Source organism: Daldinia childiae (assembly GCF_008694065.1).
Source record: "Daldinia childiae strain JS-1345 chromosome Unknown Scaffold7, whole genome shotgun sequence".
In the NCBI taxonomy this organism is placed as follows: domain Eukaryota; kingdom Fungi; phylum Ascomycota; class Sordariomycetes; order Xylariales; family Hypoxylaceae; genus Daldinia; species Daldinia childiae.
In genome coordinates, this window is record NW_022984648.1 from 618,362 (window position 1) to 640,052 (window position 21,691).

Consider the following 21,691-nt stretch of genomic DNA (forward strand, 5'->3'; position numbering starts at 1 on the left):
AAATTTTAGCATTAGGTATCCACTCATGAGTGATTGCTTCAGAGTAGCATCTCGAGGAAAGTTCTATGGACTATGATAGACTAATTTCGGTGGAATTATTGGTTTGAGGTTGGATCAAGTGGCTGATCTAATTACTTAGGTCAGATGGCTGAGTCTTCTTTGCTATGTAGCTAGGCCAATAATAACCTTTGCAAAACACTAGCATTTGGTCTAGCTATAATATTTGTTACTTGTTTGTATGACTTGTCTTGATGCTTTTATGCACAATGGTAAAGCCCCCCTTAAAAGTTGGCAACTTAGGTTGTTTTCATTATAATCTAATGCTTTCTACATTATGCAGTTAATAATAACGTTGCCTACATCGTCTACTACTTGAGGGAGATTGTCGTAAAATCACAGGCCGTGACGTGAATTCCAACTGTCCCATAAGAACGTTATAGCATATCAGGTTTTTGTCCTATTGTCTTATATAGACTTTACCGAAAGTTGTACTTGTGCAAGGTGTAATAACCCAATACATCATTATAGTCTTTGTAATTGTACATGGTTTTCGCTGCTTTGTCCCTTATGCTGGCTTCATGAGATGGAAGCACCATGAATGTGCCGAATGCGGTACTTATAATTGAACAATGCATTCAATTTAAAGCTATTAACTTCATCCCTTTTTGTAATTCTCATAGTGCTTGTTCGTTCTTGAGGATTGTCATGCCTAGTTAAAAAGTGTGATTCTAGGGTATGGTAAATTCTTTCTACTTCGGTTGGGAGACAAATTACAGAATTAATTTAGAATTTTGGACTGGATAAAAAATGCTAATTTTTCTAATTTATCTAATCGCATCCCTGTCGGTGTGCGTTGGTGCTGATTTTACCCCTTTTGACCCTTCGACCTCAATTGGATCAAGATGGCCAGGAAAGGAGAGGTGGGAAGATGGTAGGGTACGGCCTTACTACGCCGTAAACCACGTAAAAGTCAAGGAAGAGATTGTATCCCCAAAGACGATTGTAGAAGTACTCGACCGATATATGCATATTGTGCATAACCCAGCGATCCGAACTAATTATTATCTTCGCGCAGCTAAAGCAACGGAAGGAAATTCGGCTTTATTATCTCCTTTCTACGGCGCTACCTTGAGAGAGTGGTGGACATATCGACGAGCCTCTGCTGTACCGGAGGACCCGATATGGTTTGACGGTACGGTTGTAGAGGGCTTACTTGAGGCTATCAATATTACCGTCAACTATCATCTACCGCAGTTACTAGTAGTTCGGCCGGGGTGGCATTACGAAAATGCAAGCGAAGTTTATCAAGAGGAATTACCGATTTACTTTGCCTCTTCACTATTCCCAGATGATGATGTAGAGAGCTACGTCCAGGACGGAAGGTGGGAAGGCGTCCGAACTCATATTGCCGCCCGATATAATACACTTATTTACCTACACCGTAAATCTAGACTGGCGAGAAGGCATCTACGTGCGGCTGCTAATGGGCAAAAACTAGATGTGCTTGCTGCGACCGGGAAGGCGGTAGATATGGTTATCACACGCGCAAGAAAATTAGCATCAGAACTCGACGAACTCGATAATATCTACGAGTCACTTAGCAAAAGACCGGAGAGAGCGGACTGGCTCGGAAGTGCCTCATTGGACTCTCGGGATCTCCAATCTTCTAACTTCGTTTCACGGTTCTATTGGAAGATACGATATAATGTCTTTACCACGGAGAGGTCGAAAAGGCAAGATATCGAAAACTATCACCGTGCGTTGCGCGGTAATGTTGCTCGGGCTTGTGCCGAATATTACGTGAAATTTCTCCGCGACGAGAATAAAGCTAGCAACGGTACGATGGTTCGCGAAGGTATTCACCAGACCTATGAGGCTCTCCATTATGCAACAACAACAAGTAGGCAGGGCATAGAGTCGACAATTGATGGGGTATTACGGGAGTTTAAAAGGTACCACAGGTTACAGAATAACTCACAGAAAGCATTGCAGAACATATTACAGGAGGATCGCGCGCAACGGACTCTTAAAGAGTTGGGCAAAATAACGCAAATTCGCCAATTCGCTGAGGACATGGTAGCTGCGGCAAATAATTTGACACGAGATCTGGATCGTGTAGAAAGATATCGGCGGGTAGAGGCGGAGAAAGCCCAAGCTCGTTCGCAGGGTCAAGGCTGGTTGAACTACAAAGGTAAACTCCTAGATGTGAGAATGGAGAAAGTGATAGATGAGAAGACTGGGGAGGAGACCACAGTATACTACGACTACGAGTACCAGATCGATAGACCAAAGACGATGGGGTCGGTCATACGAAGCAAAGCCGATGAGCTTGAGTATGTATGGCACTCGGTACAATACTGCGAGAATGATCTGGCGTACCTGAACATCTGCGAGGTGACACGATTGAACTCGACACAGAAGGCACTAAGGCTTAGGAATGAGTTCAGAGAGCGTGATAATGCGCTAGGCCGTAGGCCACCGACTTGTGATGAGCTCGGGAATCTGGTACATCTTAGAAGTATTTGCAAAGAGAAGTATCTTGATTACTAGGCCACGAAGGATAGAATCTGTTAAGTGAGATGAGTACCTAGGGAATCTCGGATGGTGGAATAGGGGATGGGAAATACGGACTTGTATTGCAACTATGGATACTGTATATAATGGCGTTAAGGGACAATTATCAGTATTTTTAGCTTAATTGCTTGCTTAGAGAAGGGGTACTATTCAGGCCTTGTCTCATATAATTCTGTACCTTGCATATTACGATACTATATCATCCTAATCACGAACAGCGCCACGTCTAGGTTGGAATATAGATCTGCAAACCTAATCGTTCTCCAATAGATTTAGAAGATGACCCTTTCCAACCCGGGCATAATCTCGGCGCTTCCACGAAAGCTCGTGCATATTAGAACTAGACCAAGTCCAACTACTATGTGAATACGATAGGTGGAAATCTAGTTTCGGCGTTCTCTCCATGCAGGATTGGCCGAGATGTTCCATTAGGACTCCAAAAGTATTCCCTAGAGCAGAGTGGCTATGTCTCTCTCGGCTGGGGCTTTTGGATGTGGATCGCGAGGTCCTTGAAAGTTGGATTCAGCTCTTATTAGAGAATTCTCAATTAGTAAAGTTGTATCTGGTCGGAACCAACCACAGCCTTCCACCCTTCCATATGAACCACTTAGTGAAAGTAGGTAGGTACCTTTATGACGACTTCTTACAAGAGTGATGGGCTTAATGTGGAACCAAATCTGCCTATAATCTAATAGCCTATGACTTGAATGCAAGTTATGACCACCCTACCTCGACTGTTAAGTCTTCAAGTATATCGAATTTGAAACTGTTTAAAGGGTCCCGATCAATTGTATAGATATTTCCAGATTTGGCTAATACTTAATGCAATAAAGCTACTAAGAAACCACTCTTATTTGTCAACTTTAATGGTATATTATGATTAGAAAATTGTTATAATTGGTAACGTCGAGCGACGGAGCTCCCGTTTGAGTTGTCGTCCGCTTCCGATTTTAGTACCGCGACCCAGCGAGTACGTCCCGGAAAAAACGGATACATTAACATGGAAACAATTGTAAACGATATTGTGATGATAATTGGATCTTGGACAATGGTCCCGGTAAGTTGGTGTAAATAAGAAGAGCCGGAAGCGTTACGAAAGAATAGGTAGGGGATACTTGAAGAGGTCACCAATACATATAACTTCTCAATAGCTGCATATGAATTACCCCTATATTCATTAATCGCATTATATGGCGATATGCATGATGTCGGTTCCCTCAGCGCATTGTTCTTCTCTTAGCAACACCAAACAAAATGTAACATAATGAAGCTAATGAAACGGCATGAGAGAGTATGTACACGTAGGTGATATAGTTGAATAGCCTAATGTTCTGTTTCTTATAATGCTGCCTACTACCATTTGTCCGCGTCGCCTCAGCTTGAATTTATTTCGGACAGCCCCGGGTCGACAAACCGCCCAGCTTGGCATCCAGATTACCCTATCTAGGATTAGTGCATACGTACTGCCATTGTAGGGATCTGGAGGAAATCCACAGATCCCATTTCTTGGCATTTTTATTATCCTATTTGGGTTAAGCGGCAGTGCTTCACAAAGTGACGATGGCTACGTCCTAGGAGACGTTAGATGAGGCTGCGAAGGGCGCCATCAAAGTTTTTTTCTTCTAATTATCTCCCTCCGATTCTTGACTTTAATCCTATTTAATAAAGCTTTCTATTTCTCTTCTTTTAGGATGGAAGTCTTATATTCGCCGAACAATAACTACGAGGTTAGACAACAGACAAATAAATCAACAAGGAGGATCTATCCTATATCTACGACATATAGATCCTCATCTGTCATTTATTTCTCTGTTTCTACTACCTCTATCTAAAGTTTCTACACTTCCAAGATGGCAGCTGGAGAACCTAGTAAGAATTATATCCCCAATCAGGACTCAGGAGTATACAACTAACACAATCCCACTTAGTCTTATACAGCTTGTACGTCTATGCTCCTGACAAAGGTGCGCCCATCTTCTTCGCTGTTGCATATGCCCTCTCAGCCATATTCCATATTTGGCAATGCTAGTTAGTATACTTGTCCAAACCGAATTCAGTCGACCCCTAACAACTATAATAGCCGTTATGAAGCTTGGAAGTTGATCGGCCTGCACCCCGTTTGTGCTGTGCTATTCACCGTCGGTTACGCGATGCGCGAATATGGAGCCTACGACTACATGTATAGCGTGACTACGAAAGTGCCTCTGATGGTGTTTATCCTTAGCCAAGTCTTTATCTTCGTGTGCCCGTAAGTTTATTAGTCTTATTAACACATCGCCTATGGTCTTCGCTGATTAGATATAATAGTCCACTCCTAGAACTTGCCAACTACCACGTCCTCGGCCGTATATTTTCTTATGTGCCCTGGTGCGCACCTCTCCCCCCTGCAAGAGTTTTAACTATATTCGGTGGTCTCATGGGCCTCGTCGAAGCACTCAACTCCCTGGGTGTATCACTATCCGCAAACCCGTCGTCCTCGAGTTCGACACAATCTCTCGGCAGTAATTTAACAATAGCAGCCCTCATAATCCAGCTCTGTCTTATTGCCATCTTTATCTGTCTTGCCGGCCTCTTTCATCAGCGATGCTCAAGAGCGAATGTACAAGTCAAGGGTATCGGGATTCTCCTTCGAACGTTATACGTGAGTATGGCGTTGATCCTCGTCCGATGCATCTATCGACTAGTAGAACATACGGGAAATACGAACGTGGACCTCGATAATATCGAGGCTCTTAGAAACTTGAGTCCCATCTTGCGGTATGAGGTCTTCTTCTATATATTTGAGGCAACTCTCATGCTCATCAACTCGGTTCTATGGAACATATGGAATCCATGCCGATTTCTGCCGAAGGAACATCACATCTACCTCTCGCGCGACGGAACCGAAGTCTATGGAGAAGAAGACTCCGATGACCGGCCGCTCCTGGCTAAGACGGCAAATGTATTGACGTTCGGCATCCTATTTCGCAAAAAGAAGCAGACTCGAGGATTCGAAGAGCTTAATCAATACCCTGGCTCTAGAAACTAAAGGCTGGAGATGTATTATTGGCAGGTGGTATAATTTGTCCATGAAATATTAGATGGCGATAATTAATTTCAATGCTTGGCCTATGGACTTGTCTTGATAACTTTCAATGGGAGAGCGACACATATAGGCGACATACTATCCGGAGGCTAACTATATACTATAACATGTTTGTAATGAATGTCCATGGCTGGCTCAGGGATTGACTAGAGATCGGGGTTCTCGGATTAGTAGATAACATTGGCTTGAGAATTGTAGTTTTTATTTGTTGAAATTATATAGAGATATTCATTAGGTCGGTATAGTTCATCCACAGTTATCTGGTTCCAATTGTTTATAGTCTCATATATAGAATGATTAAATATAAATTCGGTTTCTTCAAATGTTTTATCACCCCTAACTTATTTTCCTGGTAGTATGGGGCAAGCCGTTGGTATCGATTGCAATTTGCATCGTAAATATATACGGCTTATTAAAGCAAGCATCCCAGCGAGTCTCACCCGAGTCCCAGAATGACTCAAGTACGTGTTTAACCATCAATGGCACGGAGGTGCCAAGATCGCGACTAAGCTCAGGTAGTCGGCTTACAACGAATGCACGCATTGCTGGACTGCTACGAGCAGCATATACTCCTAATACGATTAGAGGCCAAAGCATAAATCGTTGGGTTCTCGGAGATGATAGTCCATCGCTTATAAGTACTTGTAGAAGCTCGCCATGCCTGGTGCAACAAGCGCTCATCTCAGAGGTTATATAGAAAACGGACAAACTCTGAAGAGACAAGATAAGATAAATGGCTACAGCAGACTGGTATACACTACCAATAAGCACCCAGTCTTTAGATGAGCGTTTGGAATCGGCCCATTGTTCTGGAAGGAAATCGTGAACACGCTGTAGTATTTTACACGCCTCGTACGAAAGCTCCTCGGCTCTGGTGCTCGTATATTCCGTGGCCCGCATTCGAAGATGGTTAACCTTGATGATCTCTGCGAATAGAGGCAAAGGGCACATATGATAGGGGGACATTGCTGTACTAAATTCCTCTAGTAAGAAATCAGTTGTATCAAGTTGTGAACCTATCATTGAGAGATCCGATGCGGGACAAGTTGTATTCCCAATCACAGCAAGACTGTTTAAGATTAGTGTTCGTATTTTTCTCATTTATGGTTGTTATTGGGATTACATACACCCAGAGGCAACGTAATAGTGGCTTTAGGACTTTCGATCTGGCCATTGCCTGAAAGCCACCACGCAGCATCATTAGTTCATAGACGCCCTCGAGATGACACCTCCAATTAAGCGAAGTGCCGAGTTGAACCTGTAGTGATATATATTTTAATATCGCAAGTTACCAACATCATAGCATAGGAGGTAGATAATTAACTCACGTCGACGAGAAGAAGCGTCAGCACTCCGGCGATCATGGTATCGCCCTTACGCTTATCTTCCATGTCGAGATGATCTCTAAGAGAGCGGATAGCAAGGCCCCAGTGAAAATAAAACTTCTCAACCAATCCCTTGGACTCGGGACTGCCCCTCGTACGATTGATTCGGTGGCCTAGTATCATACAGATCATACCAAGCCGCAGATAATCCGGGGCCCAAGAGGCCCTCCGAAGGTGCTTGGTCGAGAGAGGGTATATATGAGGATTATCCCCAAGTTCACAAAGGGGGAGTAGATCTTGGTATATGCAAGAATTAACTAACCGATTCAGGTTAGTCCATCAACATCGGTTTGTTTCGATTGATCAGTTACTTGCAGTACTCGGCACACTCAGCTAAAGCATAGACTTCAGTCTTTATCTCAACTCGTGGTATGAGCATATGAGTATTTGATATTGTTTCGCTAGATGGTGTTTTCTTTCGCTTCCGACCCCGAGATATGACTCTTCCGGGTGCGAGCCACTTGAGTTTTACTGGTTTCACATCACTGTATCCTGGGCATTCGATCCCCAATGCGGAACACCTTTGGCACATGGGTTCCGTGAAATCGCAGACCAAGTAACGTCGGCGACATTCCCAGCAGTGTCGCTTATTCTTCTGTTGGCTCTCCATCTCGGGGTCTTTATTGTCTTAGAGCGACGCTCGGTGTCCAACGTTTTTAAGTTTTACAAGGAGGTATCAGGGGGCATAATATGCCAGTTTGAGTCCTACGGTGGTAAGAAACTCATATCCCATGCATCGTATCGAAATTTTAGATTGATAACTCAAGGAGTATAAGATATAAGGTTATAAATTTATTTTAATAGACTTTTAAACACAGCCCTGAAAAATGATAAAGTCGATGTAAACATTGAGAATTTTGGAAGTTATTCACTTCTGCCTGGGCCCAATACGTCAGCTTCTGTGCACGGACCTTCAACTCGGAGATATCATGAGTCCTACGTGTTAATTAAATCCGAAACCTTTTCATATATCGTCAGTAAAATCACAACTCCTTTAACTTCTTAGTTTCCAAACGCTAAACATATCTGTACCCTTCCCATTCTCATATGATCGTGGTGGTTTGAAGTAGGCCACTCTTCGAAACGACCCCTTCAGCGTCTTAGTTTCTCGTATTGAATTTTCAGAAATGATACCGTCACCGCCTTCAGCTAATATGTTCCAATAAACACCTTTTAATCCCCAAGGCGGACCAAGTGCTCTTAAATCCTTATATAAAGGAAACTCGAGACAGGCAAGTACTCCGGATGGGGAGATAAGTTCATACATGCGACGAGCCCAGTCCTTTCGTAAATCAGGTGGGAGGACACATAAAAACTAGGTACCATATCAGTATCGTGGTTACACTTATTATTCCAAAGAAAGAAATGAAAAAAAGATTCCACCGTTTGATCTGCTTAGTAGGTCTATGGGTAGTTCTGCACTGGGTCAAATAGCTTACAGTATAATCATAGATTAGATCGAAGCCATGAAAGTCTTCAGTCGCTACCAGCTTTTCCCAGCCTGTTTCGAAGAAATCGCCTTGGATGAACTTTACATTACCTCGGCATTTAGTTGATCGGCCCGCTGTTGACGAGCCAAAGTTAAAGCTGGATGGCTCGCAAAACTGGGCTGCCACGTTGACTTTTGCTATTTCAATAGCCTTCTGTGAAATCTCTAAACCATATACATCGAAACCATGGAGAGCTAGCATAACAACATCGTAGCCTTTCCCGCAGTCCTATTCCTTTCAAACCATTATGAAGGTCAGTCAGATGAATGATGACACATAGAACCTCGCTATTCTCTTACAGGATCAACTTACGGGGATCAGGGCAATTGGTCGATAATTAGGAGAATGTTGTGATATTTCGGATTGCGACTCGATCCAGTCGATGAGAGCGGGCGATGGGCCCATGCGGTCCCAGAAATTGCTCTTGTCACTGTTCCAAAGCTCAGTCCACCCTGAGGATTCATTGTTTCGGGCACTTCACAGCGATATCAGCATAATAAATTATGATATAAATGTTCAACAAAGTACCGATTAATAAAATGAGAGACTAGTTGAGTAAGCGGCTGAGGTGGTGTATCCATTTTGACAAGTGGTTGAATTGTTCGAAGATCTAGACAGCGAGAAACGACCGACTACCTAGCTTCTTGTAACTATGTCTTACTTGGGTAGATCAACAGTAGGATGAATGATGTTATATTTTAATGTCCTGAGTAAAAGGTAAAGAGTAGTGACGACAAATACCCCGCTGACTGATTCAGTGGCATGCTATGCCCTATCTCAATGTTGACTGATTCGTGGCTTAATACCCACAAATAGTAGTATTTGTATCTTAGGAGATAGGTAAATAAGTACTTTTCACGCTCGATATTTAGGATCCGAGACATATACAAATAGGTAGCTATAACAGATAGGAATAATAATAATGCCTAAATACCAAAAGTCTATCCTATCAATATCGGGTGGCTCATACGATTGTACCTAGACGATGTAAGCAACATTATATAAATTCAATTTCTAGGAAGAAGTAAGATTCAATACATGCATGCTTATTCTCTCTAAGTTTAAAATAGAACATAAAGGGTATATCGCGACTAATCAGAAGTAAATAAGAGTGGTTGGGCATACATGGAGGGTTACATTTCAGGCAATGAAGCAGGTTACACAAGCCTTGTCGAATAGTAGAAAATAATCTATTAAGTTTTAGGTGTTGGCAACTTTCAAACTCCCCTTAGGCCTTACTCTCAAACGACAATCTTTGATAATCTACAGTTATGGATATTTACGCTGAATATCCCCTTCCTGAGAACGGCTTTATCCGAATAGCCACTATCCATCCTGGAGATTCGCAAGATGAGATCAAAATCAGTTTGACTGTCGTCGAATTCCTCGAGGCTAATCCTCCCAGATATGAGGCTCTCTCTTATGTGTGGGGGTCAGAAGATGATCCAGAAGCTATTCGAATTATAGTAGACACGGAAAGAACTTTTATGTTCCCCGTAACGCAGAATCTGTCCACCGCACTACGATATCTACGCCGATTATCAGAGCCCAGGATCATATGGGTTGATGCAATATGCATTAACCAGTCAAGTAATATCGAGAAGGGCGAACAAGTCATGAGAATGGGAGATATTTTTCGAGCAGCGAGTCGCGTTATCGGATTTCTGGGCGAAGAAAACAACGATAGTTCTCACGCAATGAACATTATGTCTTACATTGGTTCTCAAGTTGACGTGAATTGGGAATTTTTAAATATGCGGCCGGCAAATAATTGCACAGACCCGATGATTAGTGACCAGAATTGTGTCCTACCGATGACAACAAGAGACATGTGTGCAATATACCACATATCGCATCGCAACTGGTTCGAGCGACTTTGGGTCAAGCAGGAGATAATACTTGCTAATAGCTATGCTATATTGCAATGTGGCACAGCAGAGACGAGCTGGATAGCATTTCGAAGAGCATTGTTTTGCCTCTTCGTCAAACCCACTATCGAATTCCATTACTCCCACATATTTCAACAGCGCTTGCATTTCATGCGTGGACTTATCTTTCCGAAAAGGATGATATCTCTAATATCGCTACGTCTTCACTTTGATTGGGCTATATGCCGTGACCCCAGGGATAGGATCTTCGCGATCAGATCACTTTTGACGTCAGCCGATAGGGATTGTTGTCCGGTTCCGGATTATAGCAAGTCTTGCATAGAAATATATAAAGATGTAATGTTAAGATGGACCCGGAGATTTGGCTCCCTGGCATTACTTCGCGACTGTCACTTCGAACCTAATGCTACACATCCAAGTTGGGTTCCCAATTGGTCCAAAGCGGTAGCATCTCCAGAGCTATGCCTGCAACCGTTTATGGCATCCTCTAAGCTGGGTACCTATGTAGAATCCCCAGTGGATGGAGTACTCCGCGTATCAGGTGTGACATCCACAGAAATCATGGAAGTCTATCAAATTCCAGATCTTTATAACGTCACTCTGAGAGACTTGTTCCATATTCACCGCCAACTTTTATTCGCTCAGGATATGAGCCAGATAGAGGGCAACCAGCTTCCAGATGAACTAGTGGAAATCTATGCTAAAACCCTAGTTTACGGGCGGATTGCCAACGATTTCACTGACATCCCGTCTATCACGCTGCCAAGCTTGAGGGAAGCCAAAAAAGTTGTTACGGAACTCTATTCAAGGTCATGTTATGATCCTGAGCTTTTCAAACCGGATAGCCCTGAATACAATTTCCTCCAACGAACTAGATTCATAAGGGGCAAAAAGTTCGCACGATGCAGTAACGGATATTTTGGAATTGCCCCCCCGCATACACAAGTTGGTGATCATGTATGCATCCTGATAGGTTGCAGTGAAGTTATGATTCTTCGACCCGTGACCAACGACCAATTTATTCTCATAGGCAACGCCTACATTGATCAATTGTGCTTCGGTAAAGGCTTATTAGGGCCCCTTCCTGAAAATATTCAAATATTTTCAACTACTCATGCTCACAAAGCCACTTTTGGCTTTCTAGATACGAATTCAGGGGATATTACCTTCGAGGACCCAAGGTTTGGGAATCTTCCGATAGATCTTTCTGGCTACAGGAAGAAATTAAAAGAGAACACCAATACTACTCTGTGCGTGCGTCCCGAAGTCTTCAATAGTATTGGTATAAATGTTCGGTATTTTGATCTTGTATAAGTGGAAGGAATGGTAATATAACATGAAATGATCCAAAGGGGGGAAAAGCGATGATAGCTAGGTGACAGGAATATAAAACAATGTCTATTGTCAAATCTATTTTACTACCTTCTGGGTTACTTAGGTAGACATAAGAATAGTATAGACCAAACCAAAGCTTCTTAACTATGAGCTTCAAGCGGAGTCACCTTTTTCACAACCCGTGCAGGCGCACCCATCGCGACACTCCATGCTGGAATATTCTTCGTTACCACAGAGCTGGCGGCAATAGTGCACCCCTGGCCAATTATGACACCAGGCAGGATCACAACATTACCGCCTATCCAACAGTCGTCTTCGATAGTTATGGGTTTGGCGTATTCGATATCATCTCTACGACTTTGCACCTCAGTTTCGTGAGTAGCTGTTAAAATCGACACGTTCGGGCCGAACATAACACGATCGCCTATTGTGACTAGCGCGCAATCCAAGATAGTCAGATTGAAGTTAGAATAGAATCGATCCCCAAGGCGAATATTGCATCCGTAGTCTACAGCGAGTGATGGCTCGATGAAAACTCCCTCCCCAACATGACCCAAGAACTGCTTGAGCATATTCTTCCGAACTTCTGCCAGGGAATTGAAGTCGGCTTCTGGGTCATCAGGGAAGTAGTTATTATACTTATGCATCCATCTCCGAGCGTTGAAGCGTAGTTTCGACAGCTCAGGATCATGGGCATCATATCTATGTGGTGGAGCATTATTAGCGAAAGTACCCATTAGGTTCGTCGTACTTCAGACTTGGCTAAATCGAATAAAATACGACGACATCATTTAGCCAGTAGGGAAACACTCACAGCATCCCAGAGATCATCTTGTCAAATTCTTCGGACTTGGGTACATGAGCTAAAGCGGTAGCCTTTTCAAGCTCAACTGGGTTCTTTTCTTGGGCAGCCATAATTCTTTAAATTTTATGGCAGAAGCTAGTCGTAGAAAATAGGGGTCGACGGAATAGCTCACGATGAAAATTGTAACAATAATGAATGGTTATTTTTATTTCTATCCGAGATCTTAACGGAACGAGGGAAAACGATGTCTAATTTGGTATCTCCGACTCTTGAATTATGAACACGTCTGTAAAAGAAACGTTCGTCGGCTTGGCCCGCATATTGGTCGCTGTCTAACCTCTCAGTAAATGCATATAAAGTGGCCTTTTTTTACTTGAGCACCGCCACAGACCAGAGTGGCTTGGTAAAATAGTCTAAATATCAATAGATTTATCAGTCCTATGAATTATGGTTAGAATATATTATCCAAGTACGGCCGTATCTCTTCCTGCATTACCGTGTCCTGAATAAACATTGATATCCCCCTATTAAAAGCAAGAACTTAGAGTCAGTATAGACGCACATCGCGAAAACTTAGGCGACGACGGCTAATGCAATGTAGTATATCGTTTGTTACCCATTGGTCTGTGAAGATTACGTGGCGTTGCGTTGAGAATCTTCAATTTTCAACAATCTCAGCAAATATATAAACCTAATTGCTGATAATAGGTAACAGTATCGAAATAACAATCAGATGTTTCATAAACATTCAATTATTATAGCTGGTTAGCATTAATAATAATAGTCTACCAGTGCTAAGACGCCATGTTACTATTCGAGACACCCAACCCCTATTAGGGGCATTAGTTCTGATGCTACAACTATTTCATATAAAGGACCGAGGACTATTGCCAACGCAGTGTTACATTATACTATAGTTGACCAGGACTAGGTTCGGATGAAGAGTATGAAGTTGAGGTGAAAAACGCCCAGATATCGGGATATAGTCGATGATTAATTCCAGGGGCTGAATGACGTGCTTACCCGCGCATACGTATTGTTCCACGATTATCAAAATGAGCAAATCAGTTATTGTCCTTGGCGATCTGTGCGATAAAAGCTTATCTACGTATCTTTGGATCTACATAGCATCACGCGTGAACCCGAAGGTAAGGCGCGATTTTCTCGGTAAGGGTTCTATGAAGTCTTTTCGGGGGTGTAAGTCGACTAGAATCAGCATGGGGATAGTTCAGATAATAGATACTTAATAAGCCATATTTCTTCGGGAACCTCTACGATTTCTTAACTGTTCACCTACCTCTTAGTAGATGTTCATTATATTATCAACATGGCGGATGTCGCAGATACCGCGGCCCAAAGTCCAGGGAATACTGAACAAAAACCTATCAAAGGTCAGTACGAAACTACCACACTCATGATATACCTGCTAATACTCTCTAGTAAAATGGTATCGATCAGTCTTTTATAATGCTACAATCCTTGGGCTCTGCAGCTTTGCTGCACCGGGGTTATGGGGAGCGATGAACTCTCTCGGAGCTGGCGGTTCCCAATCGCCTTACCTCGTTAACACTGGGAATGCGCTCACGTTCTGTCTTATGATAATATCTTGTTGGTTGACCAGTGGTGTTGTCAAGTATATCGGTATCACCGGTGCCCTATTTGTTGGCACCATTGGTTATGCCCCGTATAGTGCCGGACTATATCTGAATAACCGCTATGGTGTCGAATGGCTGGTTATTGTTGGGGCTGCCTTCTGTGGAATATCAGCCGGAATTTTCTGGGCGGCAGAAGCAGCCATCGCAATTTCTTATCCTGAGCCGCGCAATCGAGGGAGAATGGTCGCCTATTGGTTAACGTGGACTCGAATTGGACAGATCTTGGGAGGAGCTGTGAATCTAGGGCTTAATATAGATCGCAACCAGGCTGGAAAAGTCTCTTATACGGTATACATCATATTCATTGCCCTTCAGGCAAGTGGGACGCTGGTTGCTCTACTCCTTAATCGGCCATCGAAGGTCCAACGTCGGGATGGTACTCCTGTCCAACTTGTCATATACGACAATCCCTGGCAAGAAATCAAGACCACGACAAGAACCTTTTTCACCAGAAAATTTCTCTTGATTGTTCTATGGATAGGTCAAGGGGTCTACTCAGAGGCCGTCTTCTTCACTTATAACGCTCTATGGTTTAGCGTGCGCGCAAGAGCTCTTGGGTCATTCCTATCCGGAATTATAGCAGTTATATGCGGAAATCTCCTCGGAGTATGGCTAGACCAGCACCAAATCTCTCTTAAGACAAGGTCCCGCCGCGCTTTCGCAGTTATCATGACGTTACAAGGTGCTTGGTGGTTGTGGCTCACGATCAATGTTACGGAGTATAATCGGACCCAACCTATTTTCGACTGGAACGATCCCGGATTTGGAAGGGCATTTGGCGTTTTCATCTTCCTCGTTTCTGGCTTCCAGCTTAACTATAATTTCTCATACTTCATTATTGGTCAACTATCGTCTAGTCCGCAAGAAACAATTCGTCTTGCGGCGTTACTGCGTGGAACGGAATCGGCTTGGCAAGCTGTCAGCTACGGATTAAATGCAGTCCCTATAATTGCAGCCATTGGCGGCCCCTATATAAACTTTGGTTTATGGGGTATTTCCATAATACCGGCTTGGCTGGTGATCAAAGATTTTGGTACCGCTGGCGATAAATCTGACTTGGAGAGTCACCTTGAGATTCAGGGGGAAGATCTACGAAAAGATGAAGGATCAAACTAAATTCAGTGATGGTATTCACTATCTAAGGTAGCTGTTTCAGTATAGTATTACGGGCATGGATTTTGAGAAATTTGGTGATTGGAAAGTCAGCATTTTATTATAATGGGCTCTGTTCTAAAATAGTATTCTTATTAAGACCAATATTATGTATGAATCACTTGTCTGTTGTCCATAGATAAACAGTGGTTTAATCAAAATCTTAGTGTTTCATCGTTGTAAAACTCTTGATCGGGAGTTTTAGTAGTTTGCGGCTCGATGAAGGGGGATAATGAAGGTTGATGTAATCTTAGTCGTGTCTAACGCCATCGATGGACGCAACCTCACGGTAAGCTATCTATTGATATATTGTCAATCTTGCATTTGATAGGTTGGATGTGTCACGCACGTCATATTGGTCTCCAACTCCATCCATAGAGCTGGAATACATATAAGCAGCAGTGGGCAGAATATACTATGCCGATATACCGTTGAGGTCTACAACAAAACATATTAGGTTTTCCCTTACCATAAGCTAGAAATGTCGGCTGGACTTGAAGCTCTAAAGCATATATCCAAGGACTCTGGGTTCCCAATTACCATCCATCCGCACTTCTCTGAGAAAATCAAGAACCATGTTCCACCAGAGCCCGCCCGAGAAGAAATAGTCCCGGAGAAGGACCGTGCTACATTTGCGGACCCCGAGAAGAAAGCTCTTTTCTCGGTCGCTAAACCTGTTGACTTGACAGAATCGATCGGCACCGTCTTAGAGAATGTGCAGCTTTCCCAATTAACCCCACAACAACTAGATGAGCTTGCGCTGCTTGTAAATGAGCGTGGAGTCGTCTTCTTCCGCAACCAAGATTTAACTACTGACGGACAAGTAAAACTCTTTGAACATTATGGTACTTTGGATCGACATCCTGCCCAAAAGGATGTTCGACACGTCGTGATCCGAGGCAGCCGAGAGGACCACCGCGAGTTGCTCAAGTATACCCCGTGGCCTTCGGGAGAGTGGCATGCCGATACTTCATTTGAGGTTAACCCCCCTTCGTATTCTCTTCTCCGAATGGAAGAGCATCCGCCCGTGGGAGGGGACACGGCCTGGGTCTCCGGTTACGGTCTCTATGACACATTGAGTGACGCGATGAAGAGATTTGTCGAAGGCCTACATGCAGTGCACACATCAAGACTGCAGTACGACACAATTTTGGACCTATGGGGCGTTGGGCCGAACCGCCCCCCTATCGACTCGCATCATCCGGCCGTTAGGACCCACCCGGTTACCGGATTGAAGGCGTTGAACATAAATACCGGGTTCGTCACCGGGTTCGCTGAGCTCAAGAAGCACGAGTCCGACAAGCTCCTCGACTTCTTCCAGTACCACCTTCATTCCGCTGATGATCACTCAGTCCGATGGAAGTGGGAAGTTGGCAGCGTGGCGATGTGGGACAACAGATGTGTACTCCATCGGGTTATCCCTGGCTCATATGAAGCGCCTCGAAGGGGAATTCGCACGACGGTCTTCGGAGAGAAACGTAAGTCATATCAAATATTTAATGAGCTTTAATTATATTATATGGTTGACAATATATAGCGTACTATGATCCTGCAAGCGAAGGGAGAGCTGAAAGAGAGCGGAGACTCAAAGAGGAGACAGCTAAAGCATTGCTTCAAGACTTGAATACCAAGGAAAATCTTGTAAATACACCCGCTTAAATATGCCGAGAACTCCATTTCAAGTTAATATTTAACGATATCTAAAATGACGAGCAAGGGGCGAATAGAATCCTTATCATATTTGTGATTTGTGCGATTTATAATTGAAACTGATAATGAAAGGAGCCGTGGAAATTTTTTCTTGCTTGTAACATTAGTTGTCAAAATAAGTAGGTACCTATCAAGGGGCTACTATCAAATACAGTAAGATGTCTTATTAAGAAGCTCAGTAAGAAAAGCAAGCTATCTTAGATAGCCAATGCATCTCATTATTCACGATAGAGAAATTGAGATAGTTATGATACACTGTCCATTTACGGTGTCACGTATCTTATTGTGATGCGATGTTGAATTCCTTGAGTCTTGATTAATAAGTTAGTCGACCGAAGTTTGGATCCTATTGGTAAGACTACTGTTTGAGTTGACAACTATTGTTATGTATGTGATCTTATTGGTGCATGAACATAATAACGTGGCTAATGATAAACGCATTCAATTTATAAGATCTCAAATACCAGCGGTAGTTGGCCTAGTTAATAGTTACCTCATAATATTTCAGTTTCTTATCTTTGAACCCCTTTCAAGATAGTCTTAATTACTTCTAATCTGTCTGATTTGATGTTACACGATAAGTGATACAGGGTTGTTGAAGCTCTATATAATTTTGGTGAGATGATCGTGCATTATCTCCATCTTCAACTGGAAAGTAGCTCCGGAAATAGGATCGAACTAGGCTCAATAATATAATTCTAGCCTGCTCAAAAAGAACAGAAATGATTAAATATGAAAACTTGGGCTCCACCGGCCCTCGGTTGTCGGCTCGGTTATCGGTGCTTTGAGATCTAGATGACACACTATTGATCCCGTTTGACGTGCGTGCTGTTAAGTATGATTGGGTGATTTAAGATGATGGAGGGCGCGTTTTTTTGATCCCTTTACCCAATTCTACCAATACTTCCCTGGGAATTTTGCAGAAGATATTCCCCGGAACCATGGAAAGTCAAAGGGATGAATATCCTCGGTCGTAAATCTTAGTCACCGCTCCATTAGAACGACACTAATATATGCAAACCCCAGAAAATAGTTTTGAAGCTAAAACGACGCCAAGAAGGTTTGGTCATAGTATCCATAGCTGAAGAGATCGTGAGTTCCTGTGTCTGAATATGTAAAGTCTCGTACGTGAATCTAATTGGGGTATATTCTAGCTAGGTTCCTGGAGTGTAATTTGATTGAAATAGTAAATATAAAGTAATATGGCTGTTGCCGTCGACTTATATAATAGCTGATAGTTTTGACTCTAAACTGTTCATTGACTAATACGGAAGATAATATAATTGCCACATGCTGACAATCCGAACCTGTTTCAGCGCTCGAAAATGATAAAAACAGAACGATTAGATGTTTAATAATTATAATTATCTACCTGAAATATGTTTAAACATTTCTTACTTATAAATTTTGTAGGTAGTCAAGAGCTGAGCCTCTATCTAATGACGTATTCATTTGACTAACAAGAGCCGGAGCCGGTTTATAGGGAGTCTAGTGGGTTGACTTTCACTGAAGCGGCCCACTATGACTGGGAGTGAGTGGTCTGACAGGCCTAATCCCTAATCGCTAATCATAGGTCGTATGGCCGCTTTCGCCGGGTCCCCGCCATTTGCCATTTTCCATTTTCCATTTTCCATTTTCGCAATTTACTACCAGAGCCGAATTTCCCAACGTGAAATTCCCTCCAATCTTAACCACCAATATTCCGTGACTCTGATAGGTGTAACATGTCCACAATCTGTAATAACGCAATACCGCCATTTCGAATTCTGAAACCAGAATCTGTGAAGAAGCTAGCTATTCCTATTTCATTCTAATTACGAATTATCAACACTCATGTCCAGGCTCAAGATCTGGGAGAATGGATCTGGAAGATATGAGCGTGCAGATGGTGGCCGCGGACACAGCAGCTGAGGTCGCAGCAGACGTTGCTGCGGCCGACCCTACGAACAGAAACCCTAAGAAGTCGAGTCAGACCTGCATTCCATGCAGAGTACGCAAAGTTCGTTGTGATGGTCGTCGCGACGTTTGTCAGAATTGCGAGCGATTAGGATTCACGTGCTCATTTCAAGACGCCGCCTCTCCCAGCCAGGATTCCGAGGGTTTGACAAATTTCACCCTTCCACGAAGACGTGTTAGACTAGCTTGTGCCAACTGCCATTCCAGGAAAGCTAGATGTAGTGGTGAAACTCCGAAATGCGCAAGATGTCAAGCTCAAGGCATTGAGTGCGTCTACAAACCGACGAAGCGATCTGGAGGCGTTAGCGGCGTCTCCCAGCAATCCCATCAGGGCGCCACTGATTCCGAACTTGAGTCTGTCTCGTCCGAACCACCGGAGAAAAGAGTAATGATGAGTAAGGATAATCAAGGTTCTCATCATGGCCCTCAAGGGTCCGATAGGAATAGCTTCGAACCAAATGGGCCCTCGACATGTACAGCATCCAGCAATGAACCGTACGCATTCGATAACTCACCTCTTTTCCCTTGCGCGTATAAACTAACAATCCACCTAGGTTTGTTTTTCCAAATGAAGGTATCATACAGCGGACGTTTAGTAATTTCTTTCGTCAAATTCACCACGTTCCTATCTTTTCCTTCCTTCATCGTGCTTCACTTATGCAACGCTATCATGCTGGCATGATGGATAAAGCTTTGCTTCTTGCTTTAGTGGGCATCACTTCACTTATTATAGATCTGGGACCTGGTACTCGAGAGTATGGGGCTAGATGTATCGACGAATGTCAGAAGATGGTGCTTGAGGACCTCGAGAATCCGTCGACCATTAAGATACAGGCCCTCGTCCTCATTATGAAACATCGTATGATGTCGCGCAAATTCACTACCGCTTTCATGTTGGCGGCAACAGCTACTCGTTTTGCCTATGCTCTCCGTCTAAATTATGAGAATCCGAATCTATGCTTCTTAGCACGAGAATCACGGAGGAGACTGATGTGGGCGCTTATGACTATCGACTCCGGTATCAATGGCGGGTGTTTGGATTTTACATTGATGCCGTCCGAATCTATGCACATTCAACTTCCTTGCACCGAGCGCAACTTCGAATTTGATCTACCACAAGTAACTGAATATCTCCGCCCCGTCCCCACGCGGCCTTTTCCGGACGACGTTGGTTCGCTCGCGCTCCACGTGCGACTCTTATGGATGAGAAGCAGAGTCCTATATTGCACCAAGAATGTGCTAGGTATGCCCGAGTCTGAACTGGCGCAACTGCCAGAGTTAGTTAAGGTATTATCAGAAGAACTGGCTGGCTTCAACGATCATTTACCGGCTTCTTTCAAGTTCTCGGAAAGCAATCTTCAATTACGAGCTTACTCACCACGGTTATGTGTTTATATTATGATACATGTCTGGTGGCGACAGTGCTACTGTGATCTTTACCGAATGTTCCTTGTAGGACTTAAAGAGGCATTACCACAGTCGGGTTTAAATCAATTAGACCCCCAATTCGTGTCATATTGCATGCGTCAATGTTATGAGCACGCTTTGGCTATGTCGGATATTTTCAAACTTGTTTTGTCCCTTGACGGAGGCCTTCCGGTCACTGATATTGATCTACCCGGCTGCGCTTATCAATGTGCTCGAATTATTTACTTTGCTCACCAAACGAATCAGGGGGAAATCAGTTTAACGTCGAACCAAGTCCACGAGCTTGGTACAAGATGCCTTACGATTGCGAAGTCGATGGATCATGTCCCAGCTGGCGCTGCCATTGTAAGTTATCGCATCCCAGAACATGACATGATGGTTTACTGAGTATAGATGTAACTTTAGGTCGCTGATCTCGAAAAACTGATTGCCCGTGGCTTCACTACAAATGCAGCTCCGAATCACCCAGGGAGTCCCGGTACTAACGGTTCGAATCTAATATCCCAACATGTCCTACCACGCCACAACCCGATTCAACAGATGCAAGTTGTCGATGAAAATGGATATACTAATATCCCTATCCTATCTCCTTCAGCTCACATAGCCTCACCACAGGGCAGTTCGATGCAAACCCCAATCCAGCATTCAACTCCCCGTCCACCACAAGAGCATACCCGTGGATCTCCGCTACCAGGAACACCTATTGGAGATTTTACCATGGCGAAGTCGAATTTGCCGCCTGTGATGCCACCAGATGGAATAGATAATAATAACGCCTTTGAGGGTGCGATGGATGGCTTCGACTTCAATCTCGAGTCGTTCGGAAATAGCGGCCTTGAGTCTGCATCGTGGCTCTCGAACGACTGGCTTAATAACGAATACTCACAAACGACTGTTTGAACTTTTTGAACAAGCTGTTATGTCTACTGATTGGTTAACGGGAACTACGTTACCCATCTCACCAATTCGGCTTGGCAATTTAATGGTTACTACCACATCGAATTAGCCAAAGGGGTTAATACGAAAGGACTACAATGTTTCTCCAAGAAACCCGGCATAGCTGTGCCAGTCCTCCGTAGAGTCACCAATACTATTCCAAGAAAGCCTACTTGCCTAATACCACGAGCAAGACAAACCCCCAGTGCCCTTGAATTATCATCTTGATCAATAGAACTGCACCCTAAAGCATCAGGGTAGACCAGGCATTTTGGAGGGTATGGTATCAAC

The 21,691-nt window shown here is 43.5% G+C and overlaps 8 protein-coding genes across 8 annotated transcripts; 6 read left to right on the forward strand and 2 right to left on the reverse strand.

Moving 5' to 3' along the window:
• Positions 1-1,530: 1,530 nt before the first annotated feature.
• GL218_06467 (uncharacterized protein) lies at positions 1,531-2,550 on the forward strand (the record flags this gene model as incomplete). The annotated part of the gene is made up of 1 exon (XM_033583180.1): positions 1,531-2,550. The coding sequence occupies one exon, from the start codon at positions 1,531-1,533 to the stop codon at positions 2,548-2,550; it is 1,020 nt and encodes a 339-aa protein (XP_033433747.1).
• Positions 2,551-4,424: 1,874 nt separating this feature from the next.
• GL218_06468 (uncharacterized protein) lies at positions 4,425-5,602 on the forward strand (the record flags this gene model as incomplete). The annotated part of the gene is made up of 4 exons (XM_033583181.1): positions 4,425-4,443; positions 4,503-4,602; positions 4,655-4,822; positions 4,882-5,602. The coding sequence occupies 4 exons, from the start codon at positions 4,425-4,427 to the stop codon at positions 5,600-5,602; spliced, it is 1,008 nt and encodes a 335-aa protein (XP_033433748.1).
• Positions 5,603-5,995: 393 nt separating this feature from the next.
• Positions 5,996-9,115, reverse strand: GL218_06469 (putative thiol methyltransferase 2; the record flags this gene model as incomplete). The annotated part of the gene is made up of 7 exons (XM_033583182.1): positions 5,996-6,728; positions 6,787-6,917; positions 6,988-7,157; positions 8,215-8,359; positions 8,484-8,762; positions 8,847-9,009; positions 9,063-9,115. The coding sequence occupies 7 exons, from the start codon at positions 9,113-9,115 to the stop codon at positions 5,996-5,998; spliced, it is 1,674 nt and encodes a 557-aa protein (XP_033433749.1).
• A 690-nt stretch (positions 9,116-9,805) lies between these two features.
• GL218_06470 (Heterokaryon incompatibility protein 6, OR allele) lies at positions 9,806-10,704 on the forward strand (the record flags this gene model as incomplete). The annotated part of the gene is made up of 2 exons (XM_033583183.1): positions 9,806-10,516; positions 10,666-10,704. 2 exons carry the CDS (start codon positions 9,806-9,808, stop codon positions 10,702-10,704), a joined length of 750 nt encoding a protein of 249 aa, XP_033433694.1.
• A 1,194-nt stretch (positions 10,705-11,898) lies between these two features.
• On the reverse strand, positions 11,899-12,673 carry GL218_06471 (putative acetyltransferase C18B11.09c; the record flags this gene model as incomplete). Its single annotated transcript, XM_033583184.1, has 2 exons — positions 11,899-12,460; positions 12,573-12,673. The coding sequence occupies 2 exons, from the start codon at positions 12,671-12,673 to the stop codon at positions 11,899-11,901; spliced, it is 663 nt and encodes a 220-aa protein (XP_033433504.1).
• Positions 12,674-13,890: 1,217 nt separating this feature from the next.
• On the forward strand, positions 13,891-15,334 carry GL218_06472 (UNC93-like protein 2; the record flags this gene model as incomplete). Its single annotated transcript, XM_033583185.1, has 2 exons — positions 13,891-13,954; positions 14,004-15,334. 2 exons carry the CDS (start codon positions 13,891-13,893, stop codon positions 15,332-15,334), a joined length of 1,395 nt encoding a protein of 464 aa, XP_033433503.1.
• A 517-nt stretch (positions 15,335-15,851) lies between these two features.
• GL218_06473 (putative alpha-ketoglutarate-dependent sulfonate dioxygenase) lies at positions 15,852-17,029 on the forward strand (the record flags this gene model as incomplete). The annotated part of the gene is made up of 2 exons (XM_033583186.1): positions 15,852-16,848; positions 16,908-17,029. 2 exons carry the CDS (start codon positions 15,852-15,854, stop codon positions 17,027-17,029), a joined length of 1,119 nt encoding a protein of 372 aa, XP_033433502.1.
• A 1,909-nt stretch (positions 17,030-18,938) lies between these two features.
• Positions 18,939-21,364, forward strand: GL218_06474 (uncharacterized protein; the record flags this gene model as incomplete). The annotated part of the gene is made up of 3 exons (XM_033583187.1): positions 18,939-19,531; positions 19,591-20,809; positions 20,870-21,364. The coding sequence occupies 3 exons, from the start codon at positions 18,939-18,941 to the stop codon at positions 21,362-21,364; spliced, it is 2,307 nt and encodes a 768-aa protein (XP_033433501.1).
• Positions 21,365-21,691: the final 327 nt, after the last annotated feature.